General features: G+C 44.8%; 2 protein-coding genes across 2 annotated transcripts in view; both read left to right on the top strand.

Annotated features, from left to right (window-relative positions):
- The window catches only part of LOC311203777 (phospholipid-transporting ATPase FetA-like), a gene marked incomplete at its 3' end in the record, with an annotated part of 80,442 nt that extends 60,703 nt beyond the window's left edge, over positions 1-19,739 (top strand). Inside the window, exons 13-25 of the mRNA XM_084278535.1 lie at positions 168-452; positions 2,545-2,588; positions 4,145-4,310; positions 5,109-5,297; positions 7,287-7,402; positions 8,806-8,970; positions 11,286-11,397; positions 12,393-12,498; positions 13,274-13,418; positions 16,494-16,677; positions 18,159-18,382; positions 19,222-19,305; positions 19,725-19,739. Of these exons, the coding sequence (XP_084134661.1) occupies positions 168-452; positions 2,545-2,588; positions 4,145-4,310; positions 5,109-5,297; positions 7,287-7,402; positions 8,806-8,970; positions 11,286-11,397; positions 12,393-12,498; positions 13,274-13,418; positions 16,494-16,677; positions 18,159-18,382; positions 19,222-19,305; positions 19,725-19,739 (1,835 nt within the window). The remainder of the gene's footprint in view (positions 1-167; positions 453-2,544; positions 2,589-4,144; positions 4,311-5,108; positions 5,298-7,286; positions 7,403-8,805; positions 8,971-11,285; positions 11,398-12,392; positions 12,499-13,273; positions 13,419-16,493; positions 16,678-18,158; positions 18,383-19,221; positions 19,306-19,724) is intronic.
- Positions 19,740-20,171: 432 nt separating this feature from the next.
- LOC311203801 (putative phospholipid-transporting ATPase IM) lies at positions 20,172-25,613 on the top strand. The gene is made up of 4 exons (XM_084278560.1): positions 20,172-20,416; positions 21,260-21,398; positions 23,251-23,381; positions 25,106-25,613. The coding sequence occupies exons 1-4, from the start codon at positions 20,192-20,194 to the stop codon at positions 25,325-25,327; spliced, it is 717 nt and encodes a 238-aa protein (XP_084134686.1). The 5' UTR covers positions 20,172-20,191; the 3' UTR covers positions 25,328-25,613.
- Positions 25,614-26,098: the final 485 nt, after the last annotated feature.

The following is a 26,098-nucleotide window of genomic DNA, read 5'->3' as shown; positions in this document are numbered from 1 at the left end:
TTAAATACATTTACAAGATGTTGTTTTATAAATAAAGGAATTTGCTATAAACCTAACTAAAATAATTTCAGTGGGGCTTGCTTCAACATTATTTACTACAAGGCTATTTGAGGACAGCCTGATGAGTACACCCTGTCATTACCTTCAGAGTTGACTTCTAATTGCAGTCACTAATGATGGTGCAGAAGATAAAGATCATGTCCCTTTAACTAATGAATATTCCATCACCTTATCTTTCTTCAGTGTAGAGATTATACGCTTGGGTAACAGTTTCTACATTGACTGGGACCGTAAAATGTATTATCCGCTGAATAACACGCCAGCTCAGGCCCGTACCACTACACTCAATGAAGAGCTGGGGCAGATCAAGTACATCTTCTCAGACAAAACAGGAACTCTCACTCAGAACATCATGTGTTTCAACAAGTGCTCCATCAATGGCAAAGCCTATGGTATGTTATCTATTTGTTTCATTCTCTTTGTTTTGTTGTTACATGCCACTTGTTCCACAGACACTAAATGTGACATCCAAAAGACATCTTGTCAGAAGCTGCAGTGATCAAGTGCAGGGCTGCCTATCAGGACAGCCCTGATTACATCACTTGCATATCTTATTATCATTTTCCTCTCCCTTGTTTCCCCTTTTTGCGACACTTTGACCTCTGTTTTCCTGCCCCAGTATTGTCCCAACAAAAGAACCTGCAACCACCTTATTGTTTTTTCCTCACTGTTCCCAGTTTTACTACATCTGCATTGAGTTATTATCATTCTTATATCACTTCCTAAGTAATCTCTGTCTTTTACAGTATTACTGACATGGTTTCCCATGTATAACCAGCACTACAAACCATAACACATAGCTTACGTGCCTAACTCTCTCTCAACTGCTTGTGAAATCAGCCATCCCTCATGGTGTTATCTGCAGATTTTGACAGCTTCTCACACCATTAGCTCTCACATTCAGCAATTTCTCATGTCATGAGCAGCAGTTTCCCACATCCTGCTCTGGTAGCTGAACCTCTGGCTGGCACCTAGTCAATGTCCTGGTCATTTGTCTTTAGCCCTGGCATATTTCACCTGCCAGAACAGAGAAAAGTTTTGGGAAGTTGGGAAAACTGGCAAATAAAAGATGTTAGCTCTGTTAGATCCTAACAGCCACTGACTTGAAAGGTTCCTTCAGCATATGGCCCCGGGCAGTTTTCTTCATACTGCTCACAAGTTGCTAACAATTCATAAACTGACTAATTGATTAACATCATTAAATCCCCCCAGAGAAATTAGTCATAGACTGATGCTTGCCTTGCCTATGTCAGACCTGCTGATGGACTAGTGTGCCAGAAAGCTTGTATTTTTTTTCTCAGTGGTATCCCCATGCATAATAAAATAAGTTATTCCTTCCTGTAAATCTTGTTTTGTCTATATTTGTAGACCACCTTATGGACAGCACTACTATGCTAGCCAACATTAGTGATGCTAAACAGTTTGAAAAAATATTCAGCCTGTTCAGTTGGCTTTTCCAATGTGGATGTCTCCACTAATACAGATACAGGATGTGGATTCAATAAATAAATGCCATTTATGGGGAAAAGATATGGACAGTCTATTGCCTATAGTTTTCTAAAGGCTTGGCTTCTTCGTAGGAAGAGACCTCTTTGGATTTGCTGTTTAGGGGCACTTGGGAAAGCCATGCCAGAAAGGATGAGTTAGTTCTGTTGCCAGGGAAGGTATTTCAGAGGCTTATGGCTTTCTCTTTGGGAAAGAGGTGCCTAAAAGCCTCTTGGTTACAATTCAGCTGATGTGCAATTGTCAGGAGACATGTCTTCTGAGTTTCTTCTACACCCTCAGGGATTTTGTGAGGGAGTACCAGTACCTATGTTGACTCTGGTCACAGCTGAGGTTGCTGGTGCAGGTATGGACCTATTCTTCATGTAGCTCACTGTATTTCAAAGTTATTTCAATGAAGTGTTGAACCTGGCAGTCCAGACCTTCCAAGTCAAATTTTTCTTCATGCAAAAGAAGTTTCAAGAGTGTTTCCTGGACATGAGATATCTTCAACTTCTTGAAGATATCTGATCACCAGTTCAGGGAAAATGAATGGAGCAGCCTTGCTGCCTGTGTGTGGGAAGAATTGGCTTTGACAATTCCTTCTCTGTGGTTGCCCATGGACTGCTGCAAACCCAATATGATCCAGGAGCTGGATTTTGTTTCTTATCTGAAATGGAAAATACAAGCGAAGACATCCCCTGAAAGCACCTTTGTTTCCTGCCTAGCACTACATCCTTGGTTCGACTTGAGCCAAATCCTCTTTGCCCAAATATCAGTCATTTTTATGGTAACTGCTTTGTATGTCAAGTATCGGTCAATCTCTGGATTTTTTTATGCATTAGCCATTAGTCTCTGGTACCCATGTCAAGATATTTGTGCTGACTGAAATGTTTTAACTAGATGCTACCTTCAAAACAAACTGATTTTTGTGGTAGCAAAGCTCAGAGACTGCATTTATTAGGAGTTTGTGGCTATAACCTCAGTCTTTCTTGCTTGCAGGTGATGTGTATGATATGTCTGGGCAGAGAATAGAAATAAATGAGGTAAGTGCTCTAGTCCTAGTGGGATCTGTGCTTTCTGTGAACCTACTTGCATAGGTGGTAGTGGACACAACTCACCCAGGCATAGCTCATGGTCTTGAACCTGCAAGAGATGATGCTCTTGACACTGACAGTAGGGTTGTTTGTTCTCATGGCTGTTTTAAACCTTTAGTTTAGGTAGCCTGAGTGCCTGCCGTTCCCTCAGCCTCATATGACATCCTAGTGCATCCACAGGTCCTCTCGAATACTTCACCATTGGTATTTGTTGGGAACTTGGGACAGTTAACTTGGCAGTTGATTAAAGTTTTGGTGGGGAATCAGTGAGTTCAGTTCACATCAATAACATGGTCACTGTCAAATTCCCCTTGTGTCTGGACATTAGAAAGTGTGAGAATGGGTGACTTCTCCATTTCTTTCTAGCCTCTGCTCACTGGCACAAACTCACATGTCTTGGATTTCACTGCCTAAGATGTCTGAAAACTGCATGCAGTAATCCAAGTAACAAACAGCAAGATGATGATGAAAATCCCACTCCTCATTCCAATGATTAATTCCCAGGCTATTTAAACCTTAAATTACCCAGTGAAATTGTCTCTTTGTGCAGAGTGCTGTGCCACAAGACTGCCCTTGCTCAGAACACACAATGCAAAGGACTGGCTTGTTCAGGGAGACACACTGCTCCCCTGCCAGCTGGCTGCCCAGCAGCTCCTCCTGGCCATCCTACTCGCCTGAGCAGTCTTGCAGGTCAAGGGGCTACCGCCCACATACCCTCGGTGTTGCAGTGACTAGTGCCTGTGCTTTGCTGCATAGATGAGGGGGGGTGGGGGTGGGGATGAGGGGGGGTGTGGGCCTGCACTCTTGTGTTAAGCGCTAAATGTCAGTTTGCTGAGGTCAAGAGGATGACTCTCATCCTGGAAACTCTGAGCTCATCAGGGATGGGGTGGGAGTCGGAACTGTCCCGGGCAGGCTCAGCAGTGCATTCCTCCAAGACACATCATGCTGAGAGCTTCTGGCCATTTCTACACTACATTCCCCTCTGCATGGGCCTCCTTGTTTTTGGACAAAATGGGCAGTGCCTGTGGCGTTAAACCTTTACATCACTTGCCTGTCCTCTTTTTCCATATCAGGATTTGTTCCTTGCTTTGGGAGAATAAAGTGGATGACACAGTCTTTTGAATTGTTTTAAACTGGGGTTCCACATTCCCCTGTCACAGGAGGTCATTTAAATCAGAAGCATGATGGATGCCACCACACATGCACATATTGAAGGCAGGCATTTCTTTGCTATAGAAAACCTTTGTCAGGGATCCTGTAGTGGAATTTTCTGTCATGCAGGCAGACACCTTTAGCTAATCAGTTGCTGCCTTGAAAGGCACTTCAAGTGCCTGTCCTCTCTTGTGATTCAGTACATTTCACGACCTCCCACTTACTTAGGCTCCTCAGTCTCTGTTATGAACAGCCCTGCAGGAGACAGACCCTTGTAAATAAAAGGAGGAGAGGAGGGCTAAGATGGTAGCATGTGAGAGCTCCACAGATAACACCAAACCATGTTTTTGCAGAACACAGAGAAGGTTGATTTCTCATACAACCACCTGGCCGACCCGAAGTTTGCCTTCTATGACCATAGCTTGGTTGAAGCTGTGAAGCTGAGTGATGAGCCGACGCACAGGTTCTTCCGGCTGCTCTCACTTTGTCACACGGTGATGCCAGAAGAGAAGAAGGAAGGTGAGGACTGTTGAAGTCACCAAACTGAGTGGTTATGTTCACCCTGCACCACAGTATGTCTTCTTTCCACAGAAGCTGTTACTGGTCCTTTTGGCTCCCTGGTGATTTTCTGTAGTCTGTGGCTACACATAAATCAATGTCTTTGGAGATGCCACATGGGAAGAAAAAGGACCAGGGCCTCCTCTCCCTGTGTGATCCTGTGGTGGAGCTGACCCTCTGCAAACACCACATCTCTGGAGGGCGGAAATTGCAGGTGCCACAGCTTTGCTGAGGTGGCAGATGGCTTGCCCCACTCTCTCTCTGTGCTGCTCCAAGTCCTATAAAGCAAAGAGTGTAGAGCAACTATCCACTGGAGACTCGTTAGCTCTGCTCACCCAGTGTTCCCACAAGTACTGGGTCAGTCTCCTCAAATCCCAGGCAGGGTGAAAACTGTGCTTTAAAGGCCAGAACGGTTAATTTACATACATTAGGTGAAAAATGCTGATGAGAAAAATACATGGAAGTGCAAACTAAAAGAGGTTAAACTCAAAAAAAGTTGTCCTCACAGTGAGATCTATTGAACCCCAAAGAGAGTGATAAAAGACTCCAAAAGAGTCTTGGTGGCCTCTTGCTCTGGCCTGGAGCATAGGTTGATGGGACTTGATGGTGACATGTGGATGGTGCTTCTTAGTGCTGCAGCTCTGGGGCTAGACAGAATGGCAAAGACTTAACTGCTATATAGTGTCTTTCATCTTGTATTTGTTTAGCCTCAGAAACAGGGCAGGAGTCACATTGTTGGTTTTTTTCCTTGCATGTCAGGTAAATTGGTGTATCAAGCACAGTCTCCTGACGAGGGAGCCCTTGTCACTGCTGCCAGAAACTTTGGATTTGTGTTCCGGGCTCGCACACCAGAGACCATCACTGTCGTTGAAATGGGAGAAACAAAAGTCTACAAACTCCTGGCTATTCTTGATTTCAACAACGTTCGCAAGAGAATGTCTGTTATTGGTATGGGTTTGAGCTTTTTTGGCTTCTTTCCTTCCTGACTTATTAGGCCCTCTAGTTGGCCCTCATTCTGCAGTGATGACTTTTCCCAGAAGACTTTCATAGAATCACAGAATGGTTTGGGTTGGAAGGGACCTGAAAGATCATCAAATTCCAACTCCCCTGCCATGGGCAGGGACACCTCTCACTAAACCAGGCTGCTCAACGCCACATCCAACCCAGCCTTGAACACTGCCAGAGAGGGGGCAGCCACCCCCTCATAGTGAAAAATTTCTTCCTAATATCCAACCTAAATCTATCCCCTTCCAATTTAAAACCATTCACCCTCATCCTATCACTATTCAAACATCTAAAAAGTCCCTCCCCAGTTTTCCTGTAGCCCCTTCAGGTACTGGAAGGCTGCTGTACAATCTCTCCCAGAGCCTTCTCTTCTCCAGGCTGAACAAGCCCCAGTGTCTCAGCCTTTTCATAGGAGAGGTGCTCCAGCCCTCCAGTCATCTTTGTGGCCTCCTTTGGACCTGTTCCAACAGTCCCATGTCCTTCTTATGTTGGGGACTCCAGAACTGGACTCAGCACTCCAGATGGGGTCTCACAAGAGCAGAGTGGAGGGGCATCTCCATGGACCTGCTGGCCATGCTGCTTTTGATGCAGCCCAGGATGCAGTTGGCCTTCTGGACTGTGAGTGCACATTGTCAGCTCATAGAATCACAAGGTTGGAAAAGACCTTTAAGATCATCAAGTCCAACCGTTACCATCCTATATCCCGAAGTACCTCGTCCACCCTTTTTTTAAACACATCCAGGGTGGTGACTCAGTCCCCTCCCTGGGCAGCCTGTTCCAGGCCCTGACAGCTCTTTCAGTGCAAAATTTTTTTCTAACATCTAATCTGACCCTGCCCTGGGGCAGCTTTGTGCCATTTCCCCTTGTCCCATCTCCTGTCACCTGGCTGAAGAGACCATCACCCACCTGTCTACAACCTCCTTTCAGGTAGTTGTAGGTGGTGTGATAAGGTCTCCCTTTGTTGAGCTTCTTGTCAACCTCATGTTGAGGTTCTCATCAACCAGCACCCCCAAGTCCTTCTCTGCAGGGCTGGTCTCTATCACTTCATCTCCCAGCCTATACAAGGATTACCCTGACCCAGATGCAGGACCCTGCACTTTTTCTTGTTGAATCTCATGAAGTTCACATGGCCCCACTTCTCCAGGTTCCTCTGGATGACATGACATCCTTCCAGTGTGCCATGCTTTCTGCATCATTAACTTCTATGCTCTTGAGATTGGCTGACTTGACTTGTCAGCTACACAGCAATAGTGCTACATAAATACTTAACTTAGGCTGGTGGGAGAACATCTTAACATCTGGAACACAGTGATGGAGCAGCCTCCTGAAGACACTAAGCTTTTTGCATATCTTACCTCCCTCACAGCAGCGCAGGAAAGGCTTTCCTTCCTATCAGCTTCAAAACTGCCAGCAAAATCTGAGAAAGTGGGAAAGGAGAATGTAAGGATGAATGGAGAAGCCCACATTCCTGAAAGAAAAATGTAGAAATGATTCAAGAAACCGTGTGTAGCCTTTATTAATCCTCCAATATCCTCCATTATTAAAGGAATTGGGATATCGTAGCTGTAGCAAGAGAGCGGTATTACCTTTACTGGTAGTGGAGCAGTAGGACCAGCTGCAGAAGAACAAATTGTTCTTGACTTTTGAATGCAGATGTCCTGAAGTGTTGCTTGTGGGAGTCATGCAGTTGAACAGAGCATCTGCTCAGATCAATGCAATCTTAGTACAGTTGCCTGTACTGCTACCACTAATGTGGAGAGTATTTGCATTATCTTCTGTTCCAAGCAAAGCTTGTCTTGATTCCTGTGAGGTTACCAACATTTGGTGGGGTTTTGACACCTCTAAAAACCTTTCTTTGTTTTGATGCCAGTGCTGTGAATCCCAGGTGTCTCAGTCTGGGATCTGTAGCAATTATTTTTGTCTCCCTTGTAGTGAGGAGTCCGGAAGGTGACTTGACTTTGTACTGCAAAGGAGCTGACACCATTCTTTATGAACTGCTTCATTCTTCATGCGAGTCCCTCAAAGAGGAGACTACAGAACACCTGAATGTAAGTCTTTTCTTCCTCACAACATCTCTGCATTTGATGGTTTCTTTATCTCCAGGTATGGAAATGTACTTTGTGTTGAGGCCAATAAAAAGATTCCAGAGACAGCACCCAAGCTTTTTAATATTTTTTTTATATATGCAGGGAAAGGAGAGGGTAATAAATCAGGTCTCAAATCAGCTGCCTCAGCATGGGCACTAGGTGTCATTTGAACTACTTTAGGATATCCAGGATATCGTGACACATGTGGCAATACAATGTAGGACATTCAGAAGACCTGTATTCCTCTGGAATAGAACCTGGGAGCCAGGCAGGATAGGTGAAACACCTGACATAGCACAACACATCTGTGTTTTAGGACCTAAATTCCACCCAAGTCTCCTGCCATTGTACAACACATGCACCCAATGCATGCAAGAATGCCTTGGATTTTAACAACTCAGGTGATCAGTAAAGGGCCACAGAGATGTCTATCTTCTTTAATATAGTTCATATCCACAGTGATTGCTGTCCAAGAGGTCTCAGCAGGAAGGGTCTGAGCAGGCACTGGTACCTGGTTACATCCCCTTCTTCAAGGTCATACAGGGGCCTGTTGCCTGGGCAGCAAGGAAACTGCGTCACTCCAAGTTGTGGCCTTTCATATTGCTGGTGGTGTGTGCTGGGATGTGGTTATGCAGACAAGTGGATGTTTCAGCCAATATTTAGAGCCCCCCCAGATGTCAAATCCTACTGGTATGAGAGCACAGGATAATAGAAGGTTTTGCCAGAAGGGATGTGCTCACTGCCTGGGGCACCCAGAGAAATTTTCTGGTGAGAGAGAGGGTAGAGCAGAGATGGGCTGTGGATGTGGCCTGTTCCTGATGCACCTCGACTTCAAGCCTGGGGGAACACCAACAGACAGATCTCTGTTTATCTACCAAACTCTGAGACTCATACTAGCAATCATACACCCACAGGAAGCATTGCAAGGCCTTGTTGAGATGTCCTGACCGGGCTCACACTGTGCATTTCAGCCAGCACCTCTACCCTAAAAATGTTGAGCCCATGTTCAAACTTTGAGGCTGTGTTCAGTGTTTAAGTCTCACTATTCTGAACCTAATACTGAAAAATATAAGCCTGGGAAACAGCTCCTGCGCAATACCAAATTTTAGAGCCAGAGAGTAGGAAAGGTCTTTTGAATCTGTTCTTTGTAAGAACCATAGGTTGCAATTATAAGGTGGTCTGGAAGTAGTTTGTAAAAAGTACCCCAAGGTTTGTGATTTAAGGTGTAACTCTGTTTGCCTTTCTCTGCAGACTTTTGGCAAGAAGCTTTTATACATAGTCATTTACTTTCCAAGGGTCCTTTGTAAGCCCAGGTGAGCAGATGGTGCTTCTTTGACCTAATCTGTCTCACCCATGTCTTGCAGGAGTTTGCTGGTGAAGGTCTGAGGACTCTTGTAGTGGCCTATAAAAATCTGGACGAGGACTACTTCCAGGACTGGATCAGGCGTCACCATGAAGCAAGCACTGCCTTGGAAGGGCGGGAGGAGAAGCTGTCAGAGATATATGAAGAGATTGAAAAAGACCTAATGGTTGGTGTTTCAGGGAAACTGGGCCAAGCTCTGGGGGAGGCAGTGAGGATGGTGGTTTGTCAATAAACAGCTCGGTGTGACTTCAGTAAACATTGCTCTGCAAACAGCTCAGTGGGCTGCGTGGCAGGAGTGGTTGAGAGTATGGCAGTCCTGGGTTTTCACTGGCACCTCCGTCAGGAGCCCTTAACGGGGCTGTCAGCCACCAGTGCAGGGGAATGGTTTTATTTTAACTCATGTGGGTGTCAGAGAAGCTCTCTCATGATGAAGTGACATATCAGAGCCTGAGGGAGATGACGTGGACACAAATATTTTATAGCTATCCTTTCTATGTGCAAACGGGTGATCTTCTTGTTCTCCTGTCTTTGAAATGTCAGGCAGTGGATAATCTCCAGTGCCCATCCATTTCAGAGAGTGTGTTCTTTGTTCTTGCAGCCCTGACAAGATGGGGAGATGATGTCCATGAACATATTTGTGTCAATTTGAAATAGGGCTAAACTGTGATCTTCAAGTCATTCTTTTCTCCATGAGTGTTGTTACAGCATTTTGAATGCCCTGGGGGGGGGGGGGGGGGGGGTCCTTCTGTGTTTTAGAACTGTGAATAATGAATGAAAAGGATGTGTGGGATCTAAGGAGAAGCAATTCAGCTTCTGCGATTGCAGCGGCGCTTTCCTAAAATCTCAGAAATCCTGGGAGCCACACTGTTGCTCCTTCCATTAGCTGTATGCTCAGGATGCAAGCAGAGCCTGGGAAGAAGCCAAGGAGCTGCTGACCTCTGGAAGTTGCATGGTCCGTGGAGCAGAACCTACTGCCTGTCTGGGTCTGGTCTGGGAAAATGCTAATCCTCCTGTCCAGAGAATACATCCCATTAATGCTGTCTGGGTTGTGTCCAAAGCAGGAAAGATGTGGAGGCTTAGGATGTTAAGCAGCCACCTGCTTTGGAAGAAAGATTTATGAAGCTCATGGCCTGAGTTGAGGTCACCGTCTCACAGCAGGAAGAAGCACGGCTCAGAAGAAAACTCTCTTTACGCCAGATGGGACTCTGGACAGGACTGACTTTACTTCCCAAAGATGCTGCAGAAACAGGGGATGGGTCTAGGAAAGCCTGCTTGTGACAGAGAATGGGTGTGAGACAGAGTCAGCAAGGACAGAGAAGGGTCTTGTGGAGATGTAGAGGACTGCCAGATATCGTGGTCAGGTTGATAGGCAAGAGCAGAAGTCCCTCTGCGTGGCAGACTTCTGATAAAGGGTCCTTGTGGGGAATAGGGATGGAACATGGTTATATTCAAAGAATAGTAGGTCACGAGCGGACAGGCAAAGGCCTGTCAATAGTACTGTTGTGTCTTTCTGCAGCTCCAGAAAGACAATGGCTGAGGGGAACACATGGCCTGGGAACATTTGACTTCAGTCTACATCTTTGGACTTCCAGCTGCTGACTCAGGCTGCTGAGGATGAGTGGGCACTCCCAGGAGGTGGCTTTGTTTGCTACAGGCGTTTAAGTTCTCGCTAGCTGGGCCAGGGACAACTGCTGTAAAGTGTGGATTGTGTAGTTTTGAAGACCCTACAGAGAAGTTCCCTCAGAAATTTTATCTACATTGATAACACTCATAGCTGGAGAACGATAAACATCCCCAGAGGCCAAAAGAGGTCTTGGGCTTAAAGCCAAGCCCTGAATTTAGTCTCCTAACAGCAGGAGGTAGGTGGTAGCAGATGCTATCCAAACCTGAGCTAGCAGCAAAACCTTCATGTCCCTTCAACAATAGGTTAAAGCCACCAACTGTTTCCAAAATGCAGAAATAGTAACAACTTTAAAATAATGAAGGTTTGTGTCCTGAGCAGCCTGTGGTGTAGTTGTGTGACAATGTAGAGCAGAGGTGCAAACAAGGACCAAGAAGATGCTTGGCAGCCAGAGGACTGCTACAGTAGAACATGGCTGGGAGCAAGCTCCACACTAGAGGATGGTTCTGAAAGTTTGGGAACATGGATCCACAGGTGTCTTTGTTCCTCAGTTACAGGTCTATCTGCAGTGAAAGGGACATATGGAAGAACATAGACCAGTGGGTCTGAAAACACATTGGCAATTAATTTCACGCACATTCATGATTCAGCTGAGCCTGGGGCACTAGAGACTAGAACATCAGCATGATGAGGGCTAATTTTTGGGGGAAACACTAATTTTGCTGGGGAAGAATGAAAATTAGTACAACCCTACTCCAGGATTTCATCTGTGTTCTCTGGAGTGATTACCTGGATGTCTAATGCTTTCTCCTTTGATAGCAATGGAAAAACTCATCAGTTCCCTGTTATTTTCTGTTAAGCTGCTAGGTGCCACGGCGATTGAGGACAAGTTACAAGACGGAGTCCCACAGACAATAGAGACTCTTGCCAAAGCCAACATTAAGATATGGGTTCTCACTGGAGACAAGCAAGGTAAAGGGTCTATGGTTTTCAGTGTTTCTCTTCTCTTTCACCCATGAGATGTGTCTTGCTCATTCTTTCTCCTTTGAAAAACTGCACAGAAGACAAACTTAAGGGGCTTTGCTTCATTGCCAGCTAGGAAAAACTCCAGTTGTCTGGAATTAGACCAGATACGGTACCTAGTGTCTCTTCTTAATTCCTGTTCTGAGTGGAAGCAGTGTGAAGGCAGCATCCTTTGCCTTTAGAGACCCAGCAATGAGCATCCCATAATCCCTGTCATATGCTGTGAAAAGGTGTCAGTTTAGTACCATGGACCAACTTGGTGAAGAAGGTGGAAAAATCTTGCCCTGGGACTGTAATGCTAAAGTGGATGTTAGGTCTGTTTCCATTTGGTCCTGGCATTAATGATGCAGAATGGAATGGAGGAAACTCAGGCTTTTGGAGAGAGCATTACATTGGAGAGAAATGTGAATAGATTCCAACAGATGTTTCAGGGAGGACAAAAGTGTTTTCAAATCAAGAAGTGAGTAGAGAAATTTTGAGGAAAATAAAACGTTTAGTTTTGTACTGTTACAAAAGAGCTATTTTTGCTTATTAAATACCAAAATATGTGGGGTTTTTCCCAGAATTTTATGAATCAAATGTCTTGGTATTCTTCAGAACCATGGTTTGAGGTTTTTCTGGGGGGAGGGAAAGTTAAATATCCTGAAATATTTTTTTTATTATGTGTTATGTTGCTCCAAGTGTGTTGACTAAAGGGTGTTTTAAGCTTTTTCTTTTTTGGTAGAATTATTTTTTTCCTGTGGCCTTGTAAAGCCCAATTAGGGGAGATTTGCTGCTACATCCATCAAAGTGACTCTCCTGGCTTTCTTAAACTGTTCATTCTCACAAGCTCAAAGCTCTTTTGAGTGGGAAAGAGAACTTTTGTCATGTGTAAAAAGCCACAGAGACAACGTGTGAGTTTGGGGCTGCTAAGGTGGGTCATCTCCCTGGTTTATCTTTCCCAGAGACGGCAATGAATATTGGTTACTCCTGCAACTTGCTGAATGATGACATGGATGATGTTTTCATTATTGAAGGCAGCACATCGGATGACGTACTTAATGAGCTGAGGTAAATAGCTGAAATACACAGCTTCATTGCTGTGCACTGACACTGGAACAGAACAGTATTTCTGTTTTCCATTATTATGCTAATATTCCACTTTTCTATTCCCTGTGGGCTTCACCTGATGCAGTTCATTCATGGAACTTTGATAACAGCTAGCTGGCTCCAGCAGTGACAAAGGGTAGAAATCTCCTTTGAGGGTAAACTCTAAAGCTTCCTGATCCAAGAGCTCAAATCTATACCAATGTATAAGCAATCAAAGTCAGGCAGGCAGTATCAGCTGATGTTCCACAAGTGATCTGGAGCCACAAAGCCTCTGGTCCCAGTTTTGGGCTACAGCTAGTGCCATGCATCCACACTGCTTTGCCTGGATATGGTCCTTTTCCAGCATCGTCTGGAAATTCACCTTCCTCAGAAGTCAGAAATTCTTAGGTATCAGTGGAAAGTGGGAATATTTTTCAGTCTTCTTCTGTTGACGTAGGTGTTTGTCAGGCAATATGCACAGAAGATTGGGATGCCCTTTGGGATACTGTCCTTCATAGCATTCAGATTATTTATTTGACTTTAAATCAGCATAAGGCAGTACACATATATGGGTGACCTGCAGAAACAGCAGCAGCTAAACCATATGTGTTGTTCTAGGGATACAGGGAAAATTGCACTAAGCTATCAAAAAGAAGCATCGAGGGGTTTTATTTTCATAAAGTTGATTTAATACAACATATATCTTTTTGCAAGCTTTTCACTATTATTCTGGGGTTTGTTTGTTTGTTTGTTTTAGGAATGCAAGGAAAAAGATGAAGCCAGACTCCTTTCTGGACAGTGATGAAAACATTCAGTTTGAAAAATCTTCAAAACCTCCCAAAATAATACCTGATGAGCAAGCAAATGGGGTGTACGGTCTGGTTATCACTGGCCACAGCCTGGTAAGGAAGGTTTAGAGTCATGTTAGTGCTCAGTTCTCTTAAGAACTTAGTGTCATAAGGACATGTTAGGAGTCTGAAAATGCTTTAAAAATTTAGCTCTGGAGGACAGGATTTTCACTTATATTGAAAATTGGGTCCAGTGGTTACCTGAGACATTAAAGGTGATGGGCAAGATTTCAGAAGACTGGAACAGGGAAGAATTGGCCCTGATGTTAGGTGAACAGGAGGGGTGAAGTAACTGCATCAAATTTCATTTCCAGTAAGATACTAGAAAAACAATTTAGGCAGTTTATGGATGCAGCAAGAAGATAACATCAGATACAGGTTACAAGTATGCCAAAAACACATTCTACTAAACATATCTGGTACCAGGGTTTTTTATATTTAATGGGTGGGATATGTATCTTATAACCTAACATGCTGTCTCCCAAAATGTTCTTCCAAATGAACTGACATAATACTGTCTAGATTAAATTGTTAAGTGACAGATTCAAGACAGCTTGCAAAGTATGACTCTTAAGGGCTCACAGTTGATCTAAAAGGACAGGTAAGTGGCATCTGCAGGGGGCTACACCATATCTATTTGATTTCAGTGTTTTATTTAACTGCTTAAAAAGAGAACAGGTAACACCAGGCTGGGAGAAACAGCAGGCATGATGCAGTTCAAGATTAGATTTGAAAAAAAGTTTGACAAATTGGAGAAATACTTTGGAAAAATGGAGAATGCAATTCAGTAAGAACAAATGCTGCCTTCTCCATTTGCATGTAATTGACAATACACATACAAAATTATATATATACATATGAAGGAAAATCATCTATCAGCATATATATATGAAGGAGGACCATTTGGTAAGACTTGTGAAGAAAATCTTCTGCTTCATTTGATATTGGTGAATTCTTAGCTGAAATGATGGGCTATTTTCTTTGAGAAAATTTAGACTAGCTAGAGAGAATATAAGGAAAACTCTTAACAGTGGTCATGCATGATCTAGAAAGCATAGGGAAGAACTGAGAGGTAGCATTTCTGAGCCTAGAGAATTGATCAGTCTTGGTACTGCTCTTCAAATAATAACAGGTAAACAAAGTAATGGAATTAAACTGAGAAGAGGGTTTTGAATTCAGTTTTTTTCCTGGTGGGAATAGCAAGCACTGGAGTAGGTTTTCCATCCTTGGAAATTTTTTAGAACAGGTTAGAGACAAAGACCCAGTTTAGATGCAGTTCAGCCTGTCTGGGAGGAAGGCTCAGTCTGGGTCAGGTTTATTTGTCTCTTGCATTTTACTTTCCCACATTGCAGGGGAAACAAATACGTAGATGTGGAAAGAGCTGTGAGGCAGTGCCTTCCAGAGACAAGATGCTACTGTTCGCTGTGATTGCTACCTCTGTGAATGGCAGGCCAGCAAGTATAACTCCCAGCTCTATAACAACCCAGAAAATTACTATTCAAAAAATCTCATCTTGCTCATTTTTGACTTGTGTGCCAAGTGTACAGGTCATGTCTATATTGTCAATTAACCTCTTTCCCTCTTTTACATTTGCTCCCTCTTTAACTCCAGGGCCCTAATCCCCTTTAGATTCTCACTGCAAAGCATAGAAAACCTCTGACATCCCATCTAGGCCCTTGCCTCTTCATCCTGCCAGCCTGCAGGACCCACCCCAGGCAGAGTGGAGCAGGGACAAAGCTTTCTTTTTATTCCTGGAAAACCACACACACACACACACCCTGGCAAGGAGATCTGTGCCGCTCAAAGAAATTCGGGTCTGGGCTGTGTGGGAGCAGCCGGCCCACACAGGCCTCAGCAGCAGGGTGGGCACAGCCAGCCTCTCCAAGACCAGGGCTTTCTGCTGGGTGCTGAACATAAGGATGGTGTGGACAAAATTATATGTTGCTTATTCCTTTCTGTGAACCCAGTGCTTGAACAATGGTAATAGTGCTGGTACCGTCCCACTCAAACAGAGCATCTGTTCAGTGCAGCTGGGGGTTTGGCAGCACAGGGACTGTGCACACATAGGGTCTTGCTTAAACATGGCGAACAAATGAAGGCATCTGTAATGGAATCATCATACAACTGGCTGATTTGTGTGCAGTGCCACATGAAGATTAACTTCATGGAGACATTTTTCCAGTACTGTGCAGCAAGGATGTTGTGGCAAAACCCATCTCTAGCAGCAGTCAGCGGCAAGTACTAAAACTAAACTGTGAGAAGTCTCTTGTTGAGCAATTCTGCCAGGCACTGAAAGGGGGGAAGCTGGGGTGCTGGTGACTCACAGCTCTGTTTCAAGAAGAAAGGGTATCTGGCCTGAGGATTGTCTGCAGGAAGGGCAGTGGACCTGCTGTAGTGGCTCTGAGGAGAGGAGAGCCCTGTAGGTTCCTTCCATGCATGTCTACTGAGAAGAGACATCAAAGAACAAAGCCAAAAAACCATGAAAGGAATATGAAAAGTTAACACTGCTCCCTTCCTTCCTCTTGTGCAAAGTTGGAGGAGTGACCAGACATCCAATTATCTCTGTGTTTCCCCAAAAAGAAATAACACAGCTGACTGATTTAAAAGGTCAGCACTCAAAGCAAAGTTGTCTTCTCCCTGGCTTGGTGTTTTGCCTTGTCATGTCCACCTGAGCTCAGCTTTTTCTGTGTTTTTTTTTAATTAAGTTCTCCCAAATTGAAATTTCTTCTATTTATACCACTGTTCTCCCAGAGCTTAAAAAGCAATCCAAGAGGGATGAGCAGAGACGCTCTCGCATGGAGATAAGGTTGTCTCAGGCCCAGCAGCAGCTTTAATTAGTGCTCCTGCTGTTTGACACTTCTGCTGCACAGTCAGGTTACATCAGCCAGAGCAGCTGTTGTGCAAATCCAGCTATGGTTCATCTAAAGTGCAAGCGTATAGGTATGCTCTGCGTGGCATGATGTTGTGTGGTGTGAATGCTCCCTGCAACTGAATGGATGGAGTTGCTTGGGATATCTCATACCTTCCTTCTGCTGAATGGGAGAAGGAGTTCAGTTCCCATTTCTTTCCTGCTGCATCCTCTTTGCCAGGCCATGAGCTGCTAACACCCCTTTTGCTCCGTCTTCTCAGGCTTACGCGCTGGAAGGGAATCTGGAGCTGGAGCTGGTGAGAACTGCCTGCATGTGCAAAGTGGTGATCTGCTGCCGTGTGACTCCGCTACAGAAGGCCCAGGTGGTGGAGCTGGTGAAGAAGTACAAGAAGGCTGTGACCCTGGCAATCGGAGACGGTGCCAATGATGTCAGCATGATCAAAAGTGAGTGATGGCCAACAGCTGGCACGCTCTGAGAGTGGTTGCATTAGCCATCTGAGGTAGCCTAGCAGCAGGGACGTGACTCTGAGCACCTTCTGTACCACACCCTCTTTGTGGCACCAAATGTCTGTGCCCCAAGTTTTGGCAGTTCTCCACAGAGCACTGTCACTGTAGGCTACTCATCAGTCCTGCCTTCCAGGACACAAAAGAGGGCTCATTGCTGTGCCTCCACCTCCCAGATCGCCGGAAGCTAAGATTGCACTTATTACCTATTTCTCTGTTTCTACCTTAGAATAGACAAAAGCCCACCGGGGCTGTGACAAGTCCACCTGTGTGTCTGCATGGCCACCATCCTAAGGGCGTTACAAGGACCAAACAAGCTTGTTTCAGAGAGGGCCTGTCTGCAATGCCCAAAGAAAATCTTCGTGCCTGTGAATAATCAGTAAATTACTACATGATTTCTTTTTAACCTTTCCATGTGGTAGGGCCATTTGTCAGTTACCCCTTTTGTGTCGCCAAACATGGGCTTTGAGGCTCCTTCATCCTTAAGCATCATCTATGAAAAAACATCCTCTAACTAGGTATAATTAAATTAAGATTATTCAGAAGGGCCTATTGCTAATCTTCCTTGTGTTAATTTGCAGGAATTGATTAACTGGAGCCTTTTAATTAAGAAAGAAAAGGCTAAGTAGGGAGCTTCAAGAGAGATAAGTCAGGCAGTCAGAAAAAAAAAGGATAAGAAAAGCAAGTTGAAGTGTACATGATAATTAGAAACCAGCCCACCCTTCCCACCACAATACCCTCCCCACCCCTCCACCTCCCCTGAGAGTGTTGGGACTTTGGGATTTTATCAATTCAATATTCCATGGAAACCTCTGAGTCTAACCAACCTCCAGCCATCAAGATTGTTCTCATTAGTTGAAGCTGTATAATTAGCTGTCACATTAAACTTATGTCCACGTTTAATAAACCCAAGTTGCCATCAAAAAGGATGTGACTCTTCTATCTGACTATTTGATTGAACTAATAAAGACCAGGAAATTTAAACATGCTACATTCTGCCTTGTAGCACTGTTTCTGAGAAATCTATAAGGAAATTGAATATTTTGCTTGTCTGGAGTGATGTTTTAAGGCTGCTGGAAGGACAGGCATGCATGTAAATATAAATTAATCAACAGCATAAGTGAACAACAGGATTTATGTTGTGGAAAACATTCTGAAAGAAAACATTAATTTTCACTGAGAGTGAAATTTCATTCAAATAATGAAATCCCAGTCCAGTTACTGGAGATGTATTGCCACAGCCAAACTCACAATGCTGATGATAGAATTTGTGTCCCAAAATTTTAATATCTTTTAAAAAAAAACCCACAACCTTTACATATCACTTTATGAAGGATGGGTGGGAACTAGCAGAGTGTCCTGTTGTAGAGAACTCATTTTAAAAAGGGGGTAATCAAAAGTCATTAACCTTCTTGTTGCAGCTGCCCACATCGGGGTTGGTATCAGTGGCCAGGAGGGGATGCAGGCAGTCCTGTCCAGTGACTTCTCCTTCGCACAGTTCCGCTACCTGCAGCGCCTGCTCCTGGTGCACGGCCGCTGGTCCTACATCCGCATGTGCAAGTTCCTCAAGTACTTCTTCTACAAGAATTTTGCCTTCACTTTAGTGCATTTCTGGTATGGCTTCTTCTCTGGCTTCTCAGCACAGGTAGGTCCAGCTTCTGCTTCCTTGTGGTCATGTCTGGCATTTTCAAGTGAAGTGTCTGAAAATGTTCCAAAAGGAAAAGAGTTAAACCATTCCCCTCCACCTCACTGAGCAGCACTAGGGCTCTGTCTTCTTCAGCAGATACTGATGCCATCACTGTAATGCTGACAGGGGGCAGATGCTTAAAGACATTAAGGTACATTATGAAGCACATAGAGCCTTCATGGGATTTTTCAAAGTGTTTAAATTTGCTACAGTCCTGAAACAAGGATACAGATTACACAGAGGCCTGACCAGTTTGGCACAAATCCCTGTAAGATCTATCCTTGCCCTGTTAGCACATTTGAAGCAATCAGTTTAACACCAGGATGCCTGCGTGCTGCAACAGCTTGCAGGAAGAGCCACTCTCCTGCAGCGAAAAATCTAGACAATGCAATCTCTAACCCAGACCCTGGGGAGTGCAGGTAGAGTGCAAACGTTAGCCCTGCTTGCAAGGGTGCAGGTAGGGTAGTTGCCATCCACCCCTGCCCACCATGGAGCACAGGTCCCACCTAGCAGCAGCTGCTCTGCTGGACTGGGCTAGGGGTTTCTTGGGGTGGGAGTATGGCTCTGGCTGTGGCCAGCAGTGGATGCTGGGCAAGCAGGACTAGTAGAACATAATCCTTCTCGCATGTATTCCCACAGTTTATGGTAACGAGCCGTTTAAGGCTGCTGAGCTTGAGTCACCTTATACTTTTTGTCTCAGTAACACCTCAAATCAGGATGTTCCAACATTCAATCGTGTAGACTCTTGAAAGGCAGCCTTTTGCTAACTTCATGATCTGGTTTGGGTTTTTTTTCAGACTGTCTATGATGAGTGGTTCATTACACTTTACAATTTGGTATATACCTCCCTCCCAGTGCTAGGAATGAGCCTCTTCGACCAGGTACTGTTCCTATCACCTCTTGGGCTTTCTTATTGGGGTTTTATCTCCAGCTGCTTTGAGCTGGTTCCCTGAAGTGAAAGCAGCTCACTTTTTGCCTAGCTATTGTGGTAGCTCTTAAAACAGTTTCCTGCCAGTGAGATCTGAGAGCACAAAGTAAGGATGCACCAGAAGGAGATGTGTGTTATCCAAATTTGGCCTGTGGGGATTAGTGCATGATGAGACTTGGGCTGTTTGCCACAGCAAAAGCTGCCATTGCAACATTCCCATGAAGGAGTCACATCTTACTGTGTTCCTGAAGCACAACAAATGAACTAGAGCTCTGAAGCCAGGTTTTCCAGGTCCAGCTTTCCTAGTGGAAGTCTTCTGGCAGTAGTTTCATGTACGCATTTTTACCTCATATGCTATTACTGCTCCACAAGACACAGGAGCGATAAAGCTGCTTCTATATGCCAAGTCAGATAAGCAGGAACTTGCTACTGGACAATGGTTCCAAATATTCAACTCTGGACACTTGAAGGATCCAAGCCACACAGCCCTGCCTGTGCGTGGACCGTGTGGAGGTGTTTTCTACCACTTAGCTTCCAGGCAGCTCTCAGTGGAGCAGACCCTTATGGTCTGCTTGAGATGTGTTTCTTTGCTTTCTGTTTCTTTTCTCAACACTTGACAGCTTTCTCAGCACAAGAAAGGTGAAATTCAACACAGAAAATGTGTCTGGGTGACCTTCAGATGTGGCACACTCGTCAGCACAACTGAATTGTGTGCTAAGATGGAAATGCATCTCACACGGACATGGCAACCCTAACTGATCCTGTGTGATCAGTTGGGTAGATGCCAGCGAATCTGACCATCTCCTGTCTACTTTCAGGATGTGGATGATCATTGGAGCATGCTGTTTCCTCAGCTATATGTGCCTGGCCAGCAAAACCTCTATTTTAACAAAATGGTGTTTGTCAAGTGCATGTTGCAAGGGATCTACAGTTCCCTCATTCTCTTCTTCATCCCCTATGGGGCCATGTACAATACGATGAGAAGTGATGGGAAGGCCATTGCTGACTACCAGTCCTTTGCACTGATGGCCCAGACCTGCTTGCTGATTGTGGTGTCTGTGCAGGTAAGGTGTCCCAGGCAATGTTTTCAGGAATTAGTTGTTGCTTTATGAAGGCAGCACCTGGAGGACCCTGTGGGACCTCAATAGCATCGTATTTACTGCTGCATCTTGTACTCTTGCAAAAGAAAAGAAATCTCTTGACACCAGATTACTCTCCTCAGTTCAACACAACAACAGATTTGTATGTTAGGGAAGATCAGTGTGACAGGAAAGTAGAGTGTTTGCCTTGTGAGGTTTACAGTCACAGCAGACAAAACAGTTAAGACTGTGAGTAGAGAAGGGTTCATTCCAGTCTCTGGGATGGGTTTGAAGCATGGGACTGTCTGTCTGCTCTCAGGCAGTTATTTATAGGGTCTCCATCAAGAGGCTGTCTCTGTAGCCTGGCCTCATGCATGGTGGCAGAACCACACTGGCTGGAAGACATAGCTAAGGCTTGGGTGGTACAAAATGCAGATACTGGCAGGATGAGAGAAATTTCTTAAAAGCCAACCAATTATGCTTCCCCTAGATAATAAATGGCTTCTGCTGTCTCAGGTCTTGTAGTCTCCTTCTCATAACTTCCAAGGCTAGATCACATCTTGAGGGTGTCTCATTCGAATTTTGTATCCTATCTCCTGTATTGGCCTCTAGTGAATGTTTGAGAAGAGTGTAGCAACAGTTCAACCATAGTAATGCTTGCCCTGAACAGTCTCCCAGCATCCTGTGATCTGTAGCTTGGTATTTCTTGAAACTTGAATGAGTAACATTCTTGGGGGCAAGGGTACAAAGATGGGTCTAGCTGTGTTCAGCATAGGTATGCTAAATAATTAAGGCACTAACAATTGCTGTATTGCTCCATTCCTTCAGATTGGCTTGGACACCTCTTACTGGACAGTTGTGAACCAGTTCTTCATCTGGGGAAGCCTTTCTGTTTACTTTGCTATCACCTTCACCATGTACAGTGATGGCATGTACCTGATCTTCACAGCCTCCTTCCCATTCGTTGGTAAGCCCTGGGAAAAATACAGATTGCACTCAGAATGGGCATACTGCAGGGCTTAAATCTGTCGAGTATTTCCAGTACATGTTATTTCCTTTTTAGAAGGAATAACAGAATATATCGATTGCCTTTTATACAAGAAATTCCAGGGTATTTCTGAGGGCTGCTGGGAATGCTTATTTTGAATCCCATCCATCCAGGTGAATGCATCACCTTCCCTTCCTTGCATAAGAAGACGCATTCACATGCAGCCACAGGAATGATCCTTTAAATAAACCTACTGAGCTAGCCAGAATGCTTTCTGCTGCTCTTTATTATGCTGTTTCCAGATGTCCAGTTCTATCAGATATCTAGGAGCATCCTGTTTGCAGAATGATGAGTGTTCTTTTGTAAATAAGTTAAAACGTTGGTGTGGGGAAGCACAGAAGTACAACATCCAGTTGGATGTGAAAAGAATGCCATGTGATCATGGTGAGCCTTCAGACACATTAAAGGGCAAATTCCCAACAAAAGAATGCCCAGGTCTCTGGGGTTACTGTACATAACAGATTTCTGAACACTTGCAAAAGGTGAAGGAAAACATCAGAATCAGTCTGTCTCCTGAGACTTTGACCAGGGCAAAGAAGATGAAAGCTTAGCAAGTAATTCAGATGTTTGCAGTAGCTCTGTGCACCCACAGCCAGTATTGATACAGCTTTTTTATCAGACTCTACTTTTGAAATCCCAGTGCTTTTTGTTTCAAGTGTCAGGTTGGTGTATTAATCAGTCTTTATTTCTGGATGAATGGTTAAGCCAAGACTTGTTCTGCCCATCTTCGCTGTAATGCCAAGATGCTTGGCCGTTTTAGAAACACCTGTGATGCAGGTCAGTTGCTGCAGTGCTTTTTCCAAGCAGATGGTTACATCCACTTCAAGATGGCTTTTAGTATCAGAAGCACTGAGTGAGAGATGGAGTGTCCATTCAGTTTCCAAAGAGGTGGTAACTCACATGCCAGGGATATCTCTGTTGATACTATGTAGGACGAATTAGACATGATGCTGAGTGCTGCTTAATAAGGTCTCAGTCTGAGAGACACTAGAGACACATTTTAAGGAAAAGTGTTTCTAGTCTGGACTCAGAGAACTGGTTTACTTTAATTTCAGTGGAGTTGTATTACAGCAGAATTTGGCCAACTGAAAACATTCAGCAACTTTACTGCCAACAACAGCATCATTAAGCCCTGTAATGAGGGATTTGCAGACTGTTTGTTCTGTGCCTTACATTCCTTCAGTCTTGGAAGAACCAAAAGTGAGCACTTTGGATTCAAAGGTGTCAGTGTCCTGCCAGAACATGGAAGTTGCTCTGCCAATACACCCCTTAGGCCATGGTGTCCCTGTGGACACCCAAAGCAGTGCATGCTCCTCTCATGAAGGGCTGCAATCCTCTTGTCTGCTGAGCAGTCAGAGTTAGTGCTCCATATGCTTCAGGAAATGGTGCTGGAAAATAAGAAAATTGTGTTTCTCCTTTTGCACTGGAGCCTGGCAAATGGTGAGAGGGATGGATGGCTGAAGAAGGTCTCTTGAGCATCTATGTCAGTCCTTTCCAGTGATTTGACTCATTGTCAGGAGATGTCATTCACTCTGACATCCTTGTCATCCTCAGTTGTTGATGCAGTTGAGCATTTTTATTTGCTCCTCTCAGATACTGATATTCATATGGCTGTCTTCTCTACAGGTTGATTTCACTGTTGGAGGTGGTGTCTGCTTTAAATTGTGGTCTGTTTGCCAAATGCTTTGGAATCACAGAGGGTGAAAGGTTCACGTGAGGGATGATGAGAACAATGCTGGTACACAGTTTTAATCAGGCTTTTGTTTTTCAGGTACAGCTCGAAATACCCTCAGCCAACCAAACGTGTGGCTAGCCATCTTCCTCAGCATCACCCTCTGCGTGCTGCCTGTAGTTGGCTTTCGATTCTTGAAGGCTCAGTTAATGCCAACTCCCACTGAAAAAGTAAGGAGATTCCTTATTAAACCAGGAATTGATACCACCTAAGCTGACTGTGGGGGCATATTGCAGGGGCCTGGCATTGCTAGGTGTATGTCCCTGTAGAGGCAAGTGCTGCCATCTGTCTGTCCCCTAGTCCTTGGATTGAATTTGGGTTTTGGCACAGTTCAAGCCATCTGCATCTGGGACCAAGGCTGAGATTATTTAGATGTGGATTAGGTTGCACTGAAGCTGCACTATTTTTAGGTGCAGGGTTTAAGTGCTGTGGCTCAGTGGCAAAGGACTGGCGTGTTTCAGTCCTCCTGCCCTGCTGCAGTACTGTTTTTAGCCTTGCAGACCGCAGCCCTTCACCCTCCACCCAGGTGTATGAATTTCCTTCGTTTGTAGCCTAAGGTTATACACCCTCTCTGCAAACAGCTGCCCCCCGCCCCCATCCCCGGGAATAATGTCCATCTGCAAGCCGTTTAGTGCAAGGAGAGGTCTGGGGAGATGGAGCGGGCAGAACGTGCTCAGATCACTACAGCCAACGGACCCCTTCAGAAGATCAGCATCAACACAGCTCCCCGGGCTGGCTTTCAAACAAGAGCATCTGCTAAATGCTGCTGCCACCTGGTGCTTCATTCCCCTTCCTGCACCGAGCTGCAGGCACCAGTGAGTGCAGCCCCATGGGCATGCTCCTCAGTGGCTGCCCTGATCGTCCTTGGGATGTACTCTCAGCCCTTCCAGAGGGAGTAAGTGGGTGCTAGAGAAGACTGCTAGGTAGGGAGGTCCTCAGGACGCAGTTGGAGGCCGTTCAGACATGTGAAAACAGGCTGAGTTGGTCTTTCAGTTGAGTAGAAGTTTGACATGCAGCTGTGGCCCAGAATCCCAGCCTCAGTGCTTGGGTTAAGAATTTCTTTCTAGTGAAAAATTGCTTTACTTTTCTACATCATCTGTAAAGTGAACCGTCCTGTGAGGTATGTTTGGGTTTCCCACTGTACTAAGATCCCCAGCTGGAAGCATAAAAGGAACTTAAATACAAAGTTTAGAGAGCCAAGTACCTACAGCTGTTCCAAGCAGGAGGGATGGAGGTCCAGCCAGTGGGACTGGCATCTGGCACACAGTACCGGCCTCCTTCCCTTTCTGAAAAGATGCTAGTCCAGAGATGGTCTCAGTGGCCCTGTGGGAGCAGAGAACCCACTACCTGCAAACAAAGTACATTGGTCCCTTCTCTTCTGCCAAGGAATATAAGAATCTATTGATCACCATTCTCATCAGAAGAAAGCTTTTATGTATCAGGCATTCCCCTTAATAGGCTGTTTTATAGATGAAGTAAGCCAATTTTTAAATGCTTCTTTATTTTCTGGACTTGGGGCTTTTCACTGTTACTGAGATGACTATTACATTTTGGGTTGACTGAAGTGCCTAAAGGAGCTGCAGTAATACCCCATCCGAGGCATCACAGAGCCATGCAGAACAACACACTGAGATCATCCCCACCCTAGTCCTATGGATAACACTTCCATTAATGCCTTTTAGAGTAAGGTTTGGTTTTCCCCTTACCAGACTGCCATCCTATGCTGGCAGTGCAGTTCCTGATCTGCAGCCCCTCCTGCCATACCCCTGTTCTGTCAATCATTCTTCACTCTGTTTCCCTTTGTTTCCCTGCCACCGTTTCCTTTTACATGCTCCTCTTTTAACTCCACCCGTGAATGATGATGCACTTCTTCCACCTTACTTTCTGATCTCAGGTCCTGCTCAAGATCAAAGAAGCCAAAAAGAGGCCACCTCCACCCTCACCCAAGAGACGCCTGCGTCGGACCAGCACCCGCCGCTCTGGCTATGCCTTCTCCCATCACCCTGGCTTCGGAGCTCTCATTATGTCTGGGAGAAACATGCGGCCAAAATCACCTTTTGCCACAACAGGAACATTTTCGCCAAACAGTGACAAACATAAACTAAAAGGACTATAATTTAAAAAAAAAAAAAAGAGAGAGAAAAAGAGAGAAAGAGAGAAAGAGAGAAAGAGAGAAAGAGAGAAAGAGAGAAAGAAAGAAAGAAAGAAAGAAAGAAAGAAAGAAAGAAAGAAAGAAAGAAAGAAAGAAAGAAAGAAAGAAAGAAAGAAAGAAAGAAAGAAAGAAAGAAAGAAAGAAAGAAAGAAAGAAAGAAAGAAAGAAAGAAAGAAAGAAAGAAAGAAAGAAAGAAAGAAAGAAAGAAAGAAAGAAAGAAAAAGACAAAAAGACAAAACATCCAACAAAGCCAACCAAAGTAAAGGGCTGTCGGGAGAGGAGGTGTGCTCCCTGCCAAGCACCAGGCCAGTGGCTGCCTAGAGCTCTGCCCTCTGGGCTAGCAAATGAAGGACTTGGGCCTTTCCTTTCACCCTCATGCACTCTCGGATTTCAGCTTTTTTCCCAAAGATGTGTGCTCCTGCCAGGCAAGATGGGCAGGGTGAATTAGAGCTGTTGTGTACTATCCCATGGGGCCTCCCTGCAAAACGGAGAGCATGCTTACAGGAGGCATCTCTGCTCCCTAAGATTGTTTATAATGCCTTTTTTTCTTGGTTATTTTTTTTTTCCCCTTTAACCACATACCTCGGGGCAAAGAGAAGTCCCAGCTGAGGGAAAGGCTGAATTGGCAATGTCTTTCTCATTCATGTGCCTTTGTCATGATTCCACTCAGGACAATATTACTGGGGTGACAGTATTGACCCTAGATGTGCCTTAGATCCAGCCACACAACTCCCA

This window comes from Gallinula chloropus, assembly GCF_964237585.1.
Source record: "Gallinula chloropus genome assembly, chromosome: Z".
NCBI lineage: Eukaryota > Metazoa > Chordata > Aves > Gruiformes > Rallidae > Gallinula > Gallinula chloropus.
The sequence above is the reverse complement of the archived record's forward strand: the minus strand, read 5'-3'. Positions and strand labels throughout refer to the sequence as shown.

What these genes read in the sequence shown, in the direction of transcription:
- LOC311203801 (XM_084278560.1), top strand. Translation starts at nt 20,192, where the DNA reads ATGCTGTTTCCTCAGCTATATGTGCCTGGCCAGCAAAACCTCTATTTT. An exon ending in AGCCTCCTTCCCATTCGTTG is followed by an intron (nt 21,399 to 23,250) that starts GTAAGCCCTGGG and finishes TTTGTTTTTCAG; the next exon opens with GTACAGCTCGAAATACCCTC. An exon ending in TGCCAACTCCCACTGAAAAA is followed by an intron (nt 23,382 to 25,105) that starts GTAAGGAGATTC and finishes TTCTGATCTCAG; the next exon opens with GTCCTGCTCAAGATCAAAGA.